Source organism: Anabrus simplex, chromosome 7 (genome assembly GCF_040414725.1).
Source record: "Anabrus simplex isolate iqAnaSimp1 chromosome 7, ASM4041472v1, whole genome shotgun sequence".
Taxonomy (NCBI): domain Eukaryota; kingdom Metazoa; phylum Arthropoda; class Insecta; order Orthoptera; family Tettigoniidae; genus Anabrus; species Anabrus simplex.
The window spans coordinates 303,137,127-303,152,282 of record NC_090271.1 but is presented as its reverse complement, the minus strand read 5'-3'; the positions used below and the strand labels follow the sequence as shown (position 1 = coordinate 303,152,282).

The window sequence follows — 15,156 nt, the reverse complement described above, 5'->3', positions numbered from 1 at the left end:
AAGAATTTAATCATCACGAAATTGCAGCAATTGCACAATACAAACCTCGTCATTGTGCTTTTATACTTAGTTTCCCAAATGAGTGTTGTCTGGAAATGATTTCTGTATCCAGTTTCACATATTTTAATTTAATTTTGCATGTTTAGCATATTGATAACAGCTTATGTATTTTAATTAGCATTTTGACAGATTCGTTACCAGAATTATCCAGTATCTTTTTGATATGTTTCAATGTATTTTTGATTTCAATTTCTTTGTCTTAACTATGGCTAATGATGCCCCATGTGGATGAAACATGTCCCATTTTATTTTAATTTATTTTGCATGTTTAGCATATCGATAACAGCTTATGTATTTTAATTAGCATTTTGACAGATTCGTTACCAGAATTATCCAGTATCTTTTTGATATGTTTCAATGTATTTTTGATTTCAATTTCTTTGTCTTAACTATGGCTAATGATGCCCCATGCGGATGAAACATGTCCCATTTTGCTCACAAAATGTTATTCTGAAAAGAATAAAAATTCTTATTGTATTGTAAAGGTGGAATTCCACTAAAAAGTATCACAATGCGTGTTCGCTAGCAAACAATTCAAATAAGATTTTAACTAAATTAAGATGAAAATGCCATCATAATATAATAATAGAATGAGATAATCTCATTTTAAGATGAAGAAGAAGAAATCAGTTAAAAATAGTGACACACAATGTTTTTAAAAACCTTTTAAAGAGATTCTAGACTTTTTAAACTTGTCCATTGTCCCTGAGGCAAAACATGTCCTAATCAGTGCAGTCCTATTATGTGTGTGTCCTAGATATAGGAAAACAGGAATAAAAATGTATTGAATGGTGGAAAATTCTCTCAGTTAAAATGTAGGTAGATAATATGTTAACTCTGATAATCTATGGCATGGTTCTGAGGCATAGATAAGCAGCATGTGGTTCCTCAAGTGAAAGTCTAGTCAAATTATTGTAAGTGATAAAATCAGTGACTATAAAAAGGTACAGTATTAAGTAAATTCAACTCAGGATACCTTGTGTCAATGGTGAAATTCTGAAATTTGCATTTACATACAAAACCAGTGAAGGGTACCAATCAGTCAATCACTGCATTTAGGACTGCATTTAGGATTGTTGCCAAGGTGGTAGATTCCCTATCAGTTTCCTTTCTTAAATGATTTCAAAGAGCAGTAATGATGTTCCTGAGGTCAATGCTACAGAAAACAAGAAGAGATAAGATCTGTAATGAAGAGATCCGTCATAATACACAAGTAAAGCAGTTGCTAAGCTAAAGTGTAAGAACATCAAGACTCAAATGGTATGGTCATGTAAAAAGGATGGATCAAATGAGAACAGCAAGAAAATGGCTACAAAAGGAATTGGAAGGCAAAAGACCTAAAGGCAGCCAAGGAAACTGTGAATCAGTCAAGTATAGAAGGACCTGCAAGGAAGAGGAGTGGAATGACACCAAGTTGAGAAGGAAGAAATGTACTTGGATAGACAAAGATGGAGAGCACTCTTGTACCGCACCCAGGTGACTAGAGACGGTTAAAGGATGATGACTAAGACAGTTTATTCGCTTATAAATATTCTGTCAAGTATGAGATTTTTCATCACCACTTCAGGGACGTTTTCAGCAACTTGATGAAGTCGACCAATTTCAGAAACATAGAAAGATATACATTGAATATAATTATATCACACAAGACAATGATACAGAGGTGGAATGGGCAGTTAAAGAGATGAAGATGGGAAAGCTGTAGGAATGGATGAAGTAGCCAATGAAATGATGAAGGCTCCAGGATCAGCAGGACTTCAGTGGATTTTCAGAGGACAAATTGGGGTAAATATTCATTTATAGGAAGGGAAGTTAGGGATTGGAATAACTTACCAATTAAATGCCAATTTCTTTACAGTCATTTAAGAAAATGCTAGGAAAACAACAGATAGGGAATCTGCCACCTGGGCGACTGCCCTAAATGCAGAGGAAATGGGGTGACCTAGGGAGTAAGGGAACATGGAACTGGAAATCAAGTAGGGATGACATGAAAATGTTAGTGCTCAACTGTAGAAGTATTGTAAAGAAAGGAATAGAATTAAGTAATTTAATAGATATATGCTTGCCAGATATTGTAACAGGAGTTGAATCATGGCTGAGAAATGATATAATGGATGAAGAAATGAACTGGTGTATCGTAGAGATAGGATAGGAATGGTAGGAGGGGGGGGGGGGGGTATTCATTCTGGTGAAAGAAGAATTTGTAAGCTATGAAAAAAAAAATTAAAGATGACAAACATGAAATTTTAGGGGTAAGGCTTATCTCTAAAGATAATAGGCAACTTGATGTCTTCGGAATGTACAGACCGGGAAAGGGTAGCGCAGACGCTGATTCAGAATTAATTGATAAGATAATCAGCTATGTGGGAAATAATAAGGAAAGGAACGTGATTGCAGCGGGTGATCTCAGTTTACAAGTAACAAGTAACTATTCTCATTTTGGTTCCGTATTGAAGATGACGTATGTCTCAAATATTATTACAATATTATAAGTCCACCTGTTCAATACAATACAATATGATCCACTATTTCATATGGTCAAAATGAATTATGTATAAAATTTTGACCATATGAAATAGTGGATCATATTGTATTGTATTGAACAGGTGGACTTATAATATTGTAATAATATTTGAGACATACATGATCTCAGTTTACCAAATGTCAATTGGGAAGATAATGTGAGCGACAGGAAGCATGACCAACAAATGAGAAATAAGTTAATATGGGAAGGGCAGCTGATTCAGAAAGTGATGGAACCAACTAGAGGCAAGAATATTCTAGATGTGGTGCTGGTAAAACCATATGAGCTCTATAGAGAAACCGAAGTAATATATGGTATTAGTGCTCAGGAAGCTGTTTTTGTGATAGTTAAAAATAAATGTGAAAGAAAGGAAGATATTAAAATCAGGACTATTAGGCAGTAACATATGGCTGATAAAACAGGCATGAGGGAGTTTTAAAAAAGTAACTATGATCGGTGGAAAACGGTAAATTAAAATGTAAACAGACTCTGGGATACGTTTAAAGCAATTGTTCAGAAATGAGAAAATAGGTTTGTACCTTTAAAGGTAGTAAGGAATGGTAAAGATCCACTATATTATAACAGAGAAGTAAAGAGACTAAGGAGGAGGTGCAGGTTAGAAAGAAATAAAGTTAGAAATGTTTATGTTTTTTTTCACCTACAAGATCTGTAGTTCTCCATTTGAAGCCCAATATTAACACACTACTACATAAATAATGTTTGAAACACAATACGAGGGAGTCCCATAAGGTTATTTACGCCGATCCAGACAACGTTTATCCTTCAGTGCAGTTCGTTTTTCAACCAATATATGTGATTTTAGCATTCCTCATCATGTTTATTTTATGAAACAACATCATAGTTCATTACAAGAGCTCACCCTTATGTGAATAACTGTTTTTAATCACAAACAGTCTAATGCCATTGAGTGAAGATTATTATGGTAATTGTTTTATACGAACAATTAATCATTAATAGTAACATTTTCAAGTCATTCATTCCACTTACATTTTAAGCAATTTTAAAGATCAATATTTGTTTTAATAGACATAATATAATCTTATTGATTATTTTTAAATTGTTAAATTTGTATTTTATCAATGTAATATTAGATGTATTTTCGTTATATATACTGGGATCAGGGCCATGACCCACCATGGATTAAGTTATCTTTAGCTGATGATGCTCACTAAGATTGAGCGAAACATGTCCTACTTGTAATTTCTATTAATGGTTTTATCCTAAATATAAAGGACCATTGTGTGTTGGAAAGGTAGTTTTATTAATATAATAACTTCTTATGGCTGTGGAAGTAAGGAGAAATTGAAGGAACTTACTAGGAATTGAATCTGGCAAAGAAGTCAGGTAAGGATAACATGATGGCAAGCATAATTGGTGGCCGTACAAATTTTAGTGAACCGAGCTCGATAGCTGCAGTCGCTTAAGTGCGGCCAGTATCCAGTATTCGGGAGATAGTATGTTCGAACCCCACTGTCGGCTGCCCTGAAAATGGTTTTCCGTGGTTTCCCATTTTCACACCAGGGAAATGCTGGGGCTGTACCTTAATTAAGGCCACGGCCGCTTCCTTCCCACTCCTAGCCCTTTCCTGTCCCATCGTCGCTGCAAGACCTATCTGTGCCAGTGCGACGTAAAACAACTAGAAAAAAAAAAAATTTAGTGAAAACTGGAAGAGTATGAATAGGTACTTTAAGGCAGAAGCAGGTTCCAAGAAGGATATTCCAGGAATCATTAATGTGCAAGGGGAGTGTGTATGCAAGGATCTTCAAAAGGCAGAAGTATTCAGTCGGCAGTATGTAAAGGTTGTTGGTTACAAGGATAATGTCCAGATAGGAGAGGTGACTAATACTAAAGAAGTATTAAATTTTACCTATGACAGCAATGACATTTACAGTAAGATTCAAAAGTTGAAAACTAGAAAAGCAGCTGGAATTGATAAGGTTTCAGGGGATAAACTGAAGTCTATTGGTTGGGATATAGTACCATATCTGAAGTAGGCCTACTTATTTGATTATTGTTTGCATGAAGGAACTATACCAAATGAATGGAGAGTTGCTATAGTAGCCCCTGTGTATAAAGGAAAGGGTGATAGACATAAAGCTGAAAATTACAGGCCAGTCAGTTTGACATGCATTGCATGTAAGCTTTGGGAAAGCATTCTTTCTGATTATATAAGACATGTTTGCAAAATTAATAGCTGGTTTGATAGTAGAAGGCAGTTTGGGTTTAGGAAAGGTTATTCCACTGAAGCTCAACTTGTAGGATTCCAGCAAGATATAGCAGATATCCTGGATTCAGGAGGTCAGTTGGATTGTATCATGATTGATCTGTGTAAGGCATTTGATAGGGTAGACCCTGGGAGACTACTGGCAAAAATGAGTGCAATTGGACTTGACAAAAGAGTGACTGAGTGGGTGGTTCTGTTTTTAGAAAATAGAACTCGGAGAATTAGAGTAGGCGAAGCTTTATCTGTCCCTGTAATAATTAAGAGAGGAATTCCTCAGGGCAGTATTATTGGACCTTTATGTTTTCTTATATATATCAATGATATGTGTAAAGAAGTGGAATCAGAGATAAGGCTTTTTGCAGATGATATTCTGTACAGATTAATAAATAAGTTACAAGATTGTGAGCAACTGCAAAATGACCTCGATAATGTTGTGAGATGGACAGTAGGCAATGGTATGTTGATAAATGAGGTTAAAAGTCAGGTTGTGAGTTTCACAACCAGGAAAAGTCCTCTGTTTTAATTACTGCATTGATGGGGTGAAAGTTCCCTTTGGGGATCATTGTAAATACCTAGGTATTAATATAAGGAAAGATCTTCATTGGGGTAATCACATAAATGGGATTGTAAATAAAGGGTACAGATCTCTGCACATGGTTATGAGGGGGTTGTAGTAAGGATGTAAAGGAGAGGGCATATAAATCTCTGGTAAGACCCCAACTAGAGTATGGTTCCAGTGTTTGGGACCCTCATTAGGATTACTTGATTCAAGAACTGGGAAAAATCCAAAGAAAAGCAGCTCGATTTGTTCTGGGCCATTTCCAACAAAAGAGTAGCATTATAAAAACGTTGCAAAGTTTGGGCTGGGAAGACTTGGGAGAAAGGAGGCGAGCTGCTCGACTAAGTGGTATGTTACAAGTAACTATTCTCATTTTGGTTCCGTATTGAAGAAGCTTGAGTGGAGCTGTCAGTGGAGAAATGACTTTGAATGACATCAGTAGACGAATAAGTTTGAGTGGTGTCTTTAAAAGTAGGAAACATCACAATATGAAGATAAAGTTGGAATTGAAGAGTACAAATTGGGGCAAATATTCGTTTATAGGAAGGGGAGTTAGGGATTGGAATATATTACCAAGGGGGATGTTCAATAGATTTCCAATATCTTTACAGTCATTTAAGAAAATGCTAGGAAAACAACAATTTTTGATTTCAATTTCTTTGTCTTAACTATGGCTAATGATGCCCCATGCGGATGAAACATGTCCCATTTTGCTCACAAAATGTTATTCTGAAAAGAATAAAAATTCTTATTGTATTGTAAAGGTGGAATTCCACTAAAAAGTATCACAATGCGTGTTCGCTAGCAAACAATTCAAATAAGATTTTAACTAAATTAAGATGAAAATGCCATCATAATATAATAATAGAATGAGATAATCTCATTTTAAGATGAAGAAGAAGAAATCAGTTAAAAATAGTGACACACAATGTTTTTAAAAACCTTTTAAAGAGATTCTAGACTTTTTAAACTTGTCCATTGTCCCTGAGGCAAAACATGTCCTAATCAGTGCAGTCCTATTATGTGTGTGTCCTAGATATAGGAAAACAGGAATAAAAATGTATTGAATGGTGGAAAATTCTCTCAGTTAAAATGTAGGTAGATAATATGTTAACTCTGATAATCTATGGCATGGTTCTGAGGCATAGATAAGCAGCATGTGGTTCCTCAAGTGAAAGTCTAGTCAAATTATTGTAAGTGATAAAATCAGTGACTATAAAAAGGTACAGTATTAAGTAAATTCAACTCAGGATACCTTGTGTCAATGGTGAAATTCTGAAATTTGCATTTACATACAAAACCAGTGAAGGGTACCAATCAGTCAATCACTGCATTTAGGACTGCATTTAGGATTGTTGCCAAGGTGGTAGATTCCCTATCAGTTTCCTTTCTTAAATGATTTCAAAGAGCAGTAATGATGTTCCTGAGGTCAATGCTACAGAAAACAAGAAGAGATAAGATCTGTAATGAAGAGATCCGTCATAATACACAAGTAAAGCAGTTGCTAAGCTAAAGTGTAAGAACATCAAGACTCAAATGGTATGGTCATGTAAAAAGGATGGATCAAATGAGAACAGCAAGAAAATGGCTACAAAAGGAATTGGAAGGCAAAAGACCTAAAGGCAGCCAAGGAAACTGTGAATCAGTCAAGTATAGAAGGACCTGCAAGGAAGAGGAGTGGAATGACACCAAGTTGAGAAGGAAGAAATGTACTTGGATAGACAAAGATGGAGAGCACTCTTGTACCGCACCCAGGTGACTAGAGACGGTTAAAGGATGATGACTAAGACAGTTTATTCGCTTATAAATATTCTGTCAAGTATGAGATTTTTCATCACCACTTCAGGGACGTTTTCAGCAACTTGATGAAGTCGACCAATTTCAGAAACATAGAAAGATATACATTGAATATAATTATATCACACAAGACAATGATACAGAGGTGGAATGGGCAGTTAAAGAGATGAAGATGGGAAAGCTGTAGGAATGGATGAAGTAGCCAATGAAATGATGAAGGCTCCAGGATCAGCAGGACTTCAGTGGATTTTCAGAGGACAAATTGGGGTAAATATTCATTTATAGGAAGGGAAGTTAGGGATTGGAATAACTTACCAATTAAATGCCAATTTCTTTACAGTCATTTAAGAAAATGCTAGGAAAACAACAGATAGGGAATCTGCCACCTGGGCGACTGCCCTAAATGCAGAGGAAATGGGGTGACCTAGGGAGTAAGGGAACATGGAACTGGAAATCAAGTAGGGATGACATGAAAATGTTAGTGCTCAACTGTAGAAGTATTGTAAAGAAAGGAATAGAATTAAGTAATTTAATAGATATATGCTTGCCAGATATTGTAACAGGAGTTGAATCATGGCTGAGAAATGATATAATGGATGAAGAAATGAACTGGTGTATCGTAGAGATAGGATAGGAATGGTAGGAGGGGGGGGGGGGGTATTCATTCTGGTGAAAGAAGAATTTGTAAGCTATGAAAAAAAAAATTAAAGATGACAAACATGAAATTTTAGGGGTAAGGCTTATCTCTAAAGATAATAGGCAACTTGATGTCTTCGGAATGTACAGACCGGGAAAGGGTAGCGCAGACGCTGATTCAGAATTAATTGATAAGATAATCAGCTATGTGGGAAATAATAAGGAAAGGAACGTGATTGCAGCGGGTGATCTCAGTTTACAAGTAACAAGTAACTATTCTCATTTTGGTTCCGTATTGAAGATGACGTATGTCTCAAATATTATTACAATATTATAAGTCCACCTGTTCAATACAATACAATATGATCCACTATTTCATATGGTCAAAATGAATTATGTATAAAATTTTGACCATATGAAATAGTGGATCATATTGTATTGTATTGAACAGGTGGACTTATAATATTGTAATAATATTTGAGACATACATGATCTCAGTTTACCAAATGTCAATTGGGAAGATAATGTGAACGACAGGAAGCATGACCAACAAATGAGAAATAAGTTAATATGGGAAGGGCAGCTGATTCAGAAAGTGATGGAACCAACTAGAGGCAAGAATATTCTAGATGTGGTGCTGGTAAAACCATATGAGCTCTATAGAGAAACCGAAGTAATATATGGTATTAGTGCTCAGGAAGCTGTTTTTGTGATAGTTAAAAATAAATGTGAAAGAAAGGAAGATATTAAAATCAGGACTATTAGGCAGTAACATATGGCTGATAAAACAGGCATGAGGGAGTTTTAAAAAAGTAACTATGATCGGTGGAAAACGGTAAATTAAAATGTAAACAGACTCTGGGATACGTTTAAAGCAATTGTTCAGAAATGAGAAAATAGGTTTGTACCTTTAAAGGTAGTAAGGAATGGTAAAGATCCACTATATTATAACAGAGAAGTAAAGAGACTAAGGAGGAGGTGCAGGTTAGAAAGAAATAAAGTTAGAAATGTTTATGTTTTTTTTCACCTACAAGATCTGTAGTTCTCCATTTGAAGCCCAATATTAACACACTACTACATAAATAATGTTTGAAACACAATACGAGGGAGTCCCATAAGGTTATTTATGCCGATCCAGACAACGTTTATCCTTCAGTGCAGTTCGTTTTTCAACCAATATATGTGATTTTAGCATTCCTCATCATGTTTATTTTATGAAACAACATCATAGTTCATTACAAGAGCTCACCCTTATGTGAATAACTGTTTTTAATCACAAACAGTCTAATGCCATTGAGTGAAGATTATTATGGTAATTGTTTTATACGAACAATTAATCATTAATAGTAACATTTTCAAGTCATTCATTCCACTTACATTTTAAGCAATTTTAAAGATCAATATTTGTTTTAATAGACATAATATAATCTTATTGATTATTTTTAAATTGTTAAATTTGTATTTTATCAATGTAATATTAGATGTATTTTCGTTATATATACTGGGATCAGGGCCATGACCCACCATGGATTAAGTTATCTTTAGCTGATGATGCTCACTAAGATTGAGCGAAACATGTCCTACTTGTAATTTCTATTAATGGTTTTATCCTAAATATAAAGGACCATTGTGTGTTGGAAAGGTAGTTTTATTAATATAATAACTTCTTATGGCTGTGGAAGTAAGGAGAAATTGAAGGAACTTACTAGGAATTGAATCTGGCAAAGAAGTCAGGTAAGGATAACATGATGGCAAGCATAATTGGTGGCCGTACAAATTTTAGTGAACCGAGCTCGATAGCTGCAGTCGCTTAAGTGCGGCCAGTATCCAGTATTCGGGAGATAGTATGTTCGAACCCCACTGTCGGCTGCCCTGAAAATGGTTTTCCGTGGTTTCCCATTTTCACACCAGGGAAATGCTGGGGCTGTACCTTAATTAAGGCCACGGCCGCTTCCTTCCCACTCCTAGCCCTTTCCTGTCCCATCGTCGCTGCAAGACCTATCTGTGCCAGTGCGACGTAAAACAACTAGAAAAAAAAAAATTTAGTGAAAACTGGAAGAGTATGAATAGGTACTTTAAGGCAGAAGCAGGTTCCAAGAAGGATATTCCAGGAATCATTAATGTGCAAGGGGAGTGTGTATGCAAGGATCTTCAAAAGGCAGAAGTATTCAGTCGGCAGTATGTAAAGGTTGTTGGTTACAAGGATAATGTCCAGATAGGAGAGGTGACTAATACTAAAGAAGTATTAAATTTTACCTATGACAGCAATGACATTTACAGTAAGATTCAAAAGTTGAAAACTAGAAAAGCAGCTGGAATTGATAAGGTTTCAGGGGATAAACTGAAGTCTATTGGTTGGGATATAGTACCATATCTGAAGTAGGCCTACTTATTTGATTATTGTTTGCATGAAGGAACTATACCAAATGAATGGAGAGTTGCTATAGTAGCCCCTGTGTATAAAGGAAAGGGTGATAGACATAAAGCTGAAAATTACAGGCCAGTCAGTTTGACATGCATTGCATGTAAGCTTTGGGAAAGCATTCTTTCTGATTATATAAGACATGTTTGCAAAATTAATAGCTGGTTTGATAGTAGAAGGCAGTTTGGGTTTAGGAAAGGTTATTCCACTGAAGCTCAACTTGTAGGATTCCAGCAAGATATAGCAGATATCCTGGATTCAGGAGGTCAGTTGGATTGTATCATGATTGATCTGTGTAAGGCATTTGATAGGGTAGACCCTGGGAGACTACTGGCAAAAATGAGTGCAATTGGACTTGACAAAAGAGTGACTGAGTGGGTGGTTCTGTTTTTAGAAAATAGAACTCGGAGAATTAGAGTAGGCGAAGCTTTATCTGTCCCTGTAATAATTAAGAGAGGAATTCCTCAGGGCAGTATTATTGGACCTTTATGTTTTCTTATATATATCAATGATATGTGTAAAGAAGTGGAATCAGAGATAAGGCTTTTTGCAGATGATATTCTGTACAGATTAATAAATAAGTTACAAGATTGTGAGCAACTGCAAAATGACCTCGATAATGTTGTGAGATGGACAGTAGGCAATGGTATGTTGATAAATGAGGTTAAAAGTCAGGTTGTGAGTTTCACAACCAGGAAAAGTCCTCTGTTTTAATTACTGCATTGATGGGGTGAAAGTTCCCTTTGGGGATCATTGTAAATACCTAGGTATTAATATAAGGAAAGATCTTCATTGGGGTAATCACATAAATGGGATTGTAAATAAAGGGTACAGATCTCTGCACATGGTTATGAGGGGGTTGTAGTAAGGATGTAAAGGAGAGGGCATATAAATCTCTGGTAAGACCCCAACTAGAGTATGGTTCCAGTGTTTGGGACCCTCATTAGGATTACTTGATTCAAGAACTGGGAAAAATCCAAAGAAAAGCAGCTCGATTTGTTCTGGGCCATTTCCAACAAAAGAGTAGCATTATAAAAACGTTGCAAAGTTTGGGCTGGGAAGACTTGGGAGAAAGGAGGCGAGCTGCTCGACTAAGTGGTATGTTACAAGTAACTATTCTCATTTTGGTTCCGTATTGAAGAAGCTTGAGTGGAGCTGTCAGTGGAGAAATGACTTTGAATGACATCAGTAGACGAATAAGTTTGAGTGGTGTCTTTAAAAGTAGGAAACATCACAATATGAAGATAAAGTTGGAATTGAAGAGTACAAATTGGGGCAAATATTCGTTTATAGGAAGGGGAGTTAGGGATTGGAATATATTACCAAGGGGGATGTTCAATAGATTTCCAATATCTTTACAGTCATTTAAAAAATGCTTGGAAAACAACAGATAGGGAATCTGTGCACCTGGGCGACTGCCTTAAATGCAGATCAGTAATGATTGATTGAGGATTGGGGAAAGGGGGTTATAATACCAGTATTCAAGAAAGGAGATAAGAGCCTGAGCAGTAATTAGCGAGGAATCACCATCTTCTCTCATGTTGCCAAGATATTGGAAAGAAGAGTTAGAGAAAAGATGGAAAGTCAGTTACAAGAAGAACAATTTGGATTCAGCAGTTGAAGGTCAACATGATGCAAGTGTAATGAACTAGTGTAACTTGGAAACAGTTATCTAAACCCATTGGTAAACAGTGAAAATATAGAGTTTGATTTATTATTGTTGTTATTATTATTATTATTATTATTATTATTATTATTATTATTATTATTATTATTATTATTATTATTATTATTATTATTATTATTATTATTTACGTAGTTAAGTGCGGACTTTATTTGGTATACATCGTAGTCGTATAATTTATTATTTGTGTGTTGTATGATCTGTCTTCTGTAACAAAACATCTGAGGTTATATCATGATACATCTGCTGTATGTATATTAATAAGAGTTTATTTAATGTAAGAACACATAATTAATAGTGCTGTATATAATTTATTGAAAACCTACAACCTGTTTTCCAGTCATTGACCGGGTCAGGGATGTAATGAATGAAACATATATAGGCTGTTATTACAATGGGGTCGCCACTCCCAAGGTGATTTATTAATGAGTGATAAATGCTATGAAATGATAAAGGAGAGTGTTGCTGGAATGAAAGATGACGGGGAAAACCAGAGTACCCGGAGAAAAACCTGTCCCGCCTCCGCTTTGTCCAGCACAAATCTCACATGGAGTCACCGGGATTTGAACCACGGTATCCAGTGGTGAGAGGCCGATGCGCTGCCGTTACCTGTAAATATGATGTATAAATCCAATGTAATGTTGTGCAACACTGGGTAATAGTCCACAACAAAACATCTTGTCACTAGAGCTTTATAGGATGTTCTTTTCATTTGTACATAGGTTATTGGAGACTCGAAAAAATACAAGAAAACGTGTTGTCATACTTTTCTAGAAGCCTGGCCAGGCAAGGTATATAAAGAGACAATCTTGGGAGTTGAGTTGTTAGTGAGACTTGTTAGTGAAATTCAGTGTGTGAACTCATGTTGTGATTTTGTTGTGTTGGACATGTGAATGTGGCAGTCTTCTTCTTCCTCTTAGCAGTGTTTTGTTTAGGATAGCAGTTCATTAGTGTGTGTATATAATTTGTACCGTAAATTAAAAGGTGTACACAATTAACAGCATCTCCTGTGTGCGTCTTTGTAGTTACGACAAACAGGAGAACCCATTTTTATTCCGAGACAGATTATGGAAAAGGGCTGGGAATATGGGGAGGATATAATAAAGACTTTTATGGACTTAGAAAAGGCAAATGGCAGTATCCCCAGATCCAAAGTTTGGGAAGGTCTGACACACAGGGGGATTGGCAAGGAACTAATAACAATGATAAAAGCTATTTATGATAACTGTTACAGCTGTGTGAAGACAACAGTTCATAGAACACAATTGTTTGGAATTGACAGTGGGTTTAAAACAAGTGTGTGTGTTGTCACCTTTACTGTTCATGGTGGTGATGGATGACATTGGAAAGGTTACGGAAAGGGAAGATTATAGAGGGGAAAATATAAATGTAATGATGTTTGTGGATGATGATGTGATCTGGGGATAAGATGTACTGAATGAATGTACTGAATAGAAGATTGAACAATGGGGTTTGAGGATCAGTGTGGAGAAGAGCAAGGCACTGGTGATGAGTAGAGGAAGTAAAAAGGGGCTGTTGAAATTGGAGACAAGGATATGCAGCAAAAACCTGGACAGTGACTCAGAGCGATGAGACTACAGTACAGACAGGAGGAGTATGGTACAGAAGATAAGGAGGGATACAGTGAGAAGGAAACACATATGAAAAGAGCTAAATGTGCAGTAACTAAATGACAAACAGGAACAGAACAGATTGAGGTGGTCTGGAGATATCAGGCGGATGAAAGAAGATAGATGCCTAGACAAGCACTGGAAAGACAAATGACAGAGAAGAGAGGATGAGGAAGACCAAGATTACAATGGATGGACTCTGTGAAGAACAGCGTAGGACAACGGAACCTGGAGTGGAACACAGTGTTGAATGAGGAATAGTGGAGAGACAGGATAAAGTGGAGAGGAACTATATATGCCCCCACCTGGTTTCAGCTGCAAAAGGGGAAATCATGATGATGGTGATGATAATATGTTTTTTAAGATAATAAGTGGACAGATAGTGTATCATCAACTTCATTAAATAGCTTGAGTGGAGCTTTTAAAAGTAGGAAAGATGAAGATTGGAATTAAAAAGACAAACTGGGTCAAATATTCATTTATAGGATGAGGAACAAGCGATTGGAGTAATTTAACAGGGGAAATATTCAATAAATTTCCAAATTCTTTGAAAACAAAGAAAAGGCTGAGTAAAGAGGGAATCTGCCACTTGGGCTGGATGATTGATCGATTGTTGAGTTGCATGACGGTTTACACAGAGATACTCAACTTTTCTTGTGCAACTCAAAGTTGCTAGCCATTTAAGTTGCATGGATGAGTACTTTAACAGTCTATAATGATGATGCACACAAGTGTTTCTGTCATGTGTACCCTATCCATGCATGTGTATATGGTATATAAGATAATGTTTAATTTTGAAAAATTTAACACAATATTGATTTAGATGTAAAAAGCACTACTACTGTCTTAGAATATATTTAGTGAGAAAAGAAACAATATAGTGATATGAATCTCTTTTTATGTTGCAGTCAAGTATCCAGCCTGAGGTGGAACAGAGAGGTTTATGCACTCTCCTGTCATGTCTTATGGGCCCTCCACAGTTAGAGGATCACCTTGTGGCAGAGCGAGACCTTGTATTTGCTATTGCTCAGTGTAAGTATAGTACTTCTTGAGACAGATTTTACTACAAAGGACATTTATTTTTTATTGTTTTTTCTTGAGACAGATTTTGCTATAAAGGACATTTAGTTTTTTATTTTATGACTTCTGTGGTGAAATACTGTTGATAATGATGTATTTATGTACAAACTTCGTTGGTGCACTTGCAACAATGGGGAAGAATGTCTCTTGCTCTGTAGTTAATATTGGTTCACTCTCATAATTTGTGCCCCATTCAGGTGGTGTCTCTCGAACACGTCGACCGATGACACCCAGCATTTTGGTGAGAGAACTACTCGAGCTAGTGCGGGTGTGTCGCTCCGTCCATACATATTCTTTTGGGCTTGGTCTTCTTGTAGCTTCCACCAGTCTGAAATAAAAGTTAATTAATGGGACTTGTGAATTGGGAAAGAATAATCAGATGATACTTCCTTTTTTGGATTATAATGGAAACAAGTATTCATTAACCCCTTTAGCTGGTTTGACATTTACTGTATGTCCAGTGCTGGCTCATTACACTGGTGGTTCGGTATATCCAGCACGATGTTTGGACCTTTACA

At 36.1% G+C, this 15,156-nt stretch overlaps 1 protein-coding gene across 2 annotated transcripts in view; it reads left to right on the top strand.

Annotated features, from left to right (window-relative positions):
• Positions 1-15,156, top strand: part of LOC136877131 (ELMO domain-containing protein 3) — a 101,638-nt gene that overhangs the window by 19,506 nt on the left and 66,976 nt on the right. For both annotated transcript variants that reach the window (XM_067150942.2, XM_067150941.2), the window contains exon 3: positions 14,467-14,590. In XM_067150942.2, the coding sequence (XP_067007043.1) occupies positions 14,467-14,590 (124 nt within the window). The remainder of the gene's footprint in view (positions 1-14,466; positions 14,591-15,156) is intronic.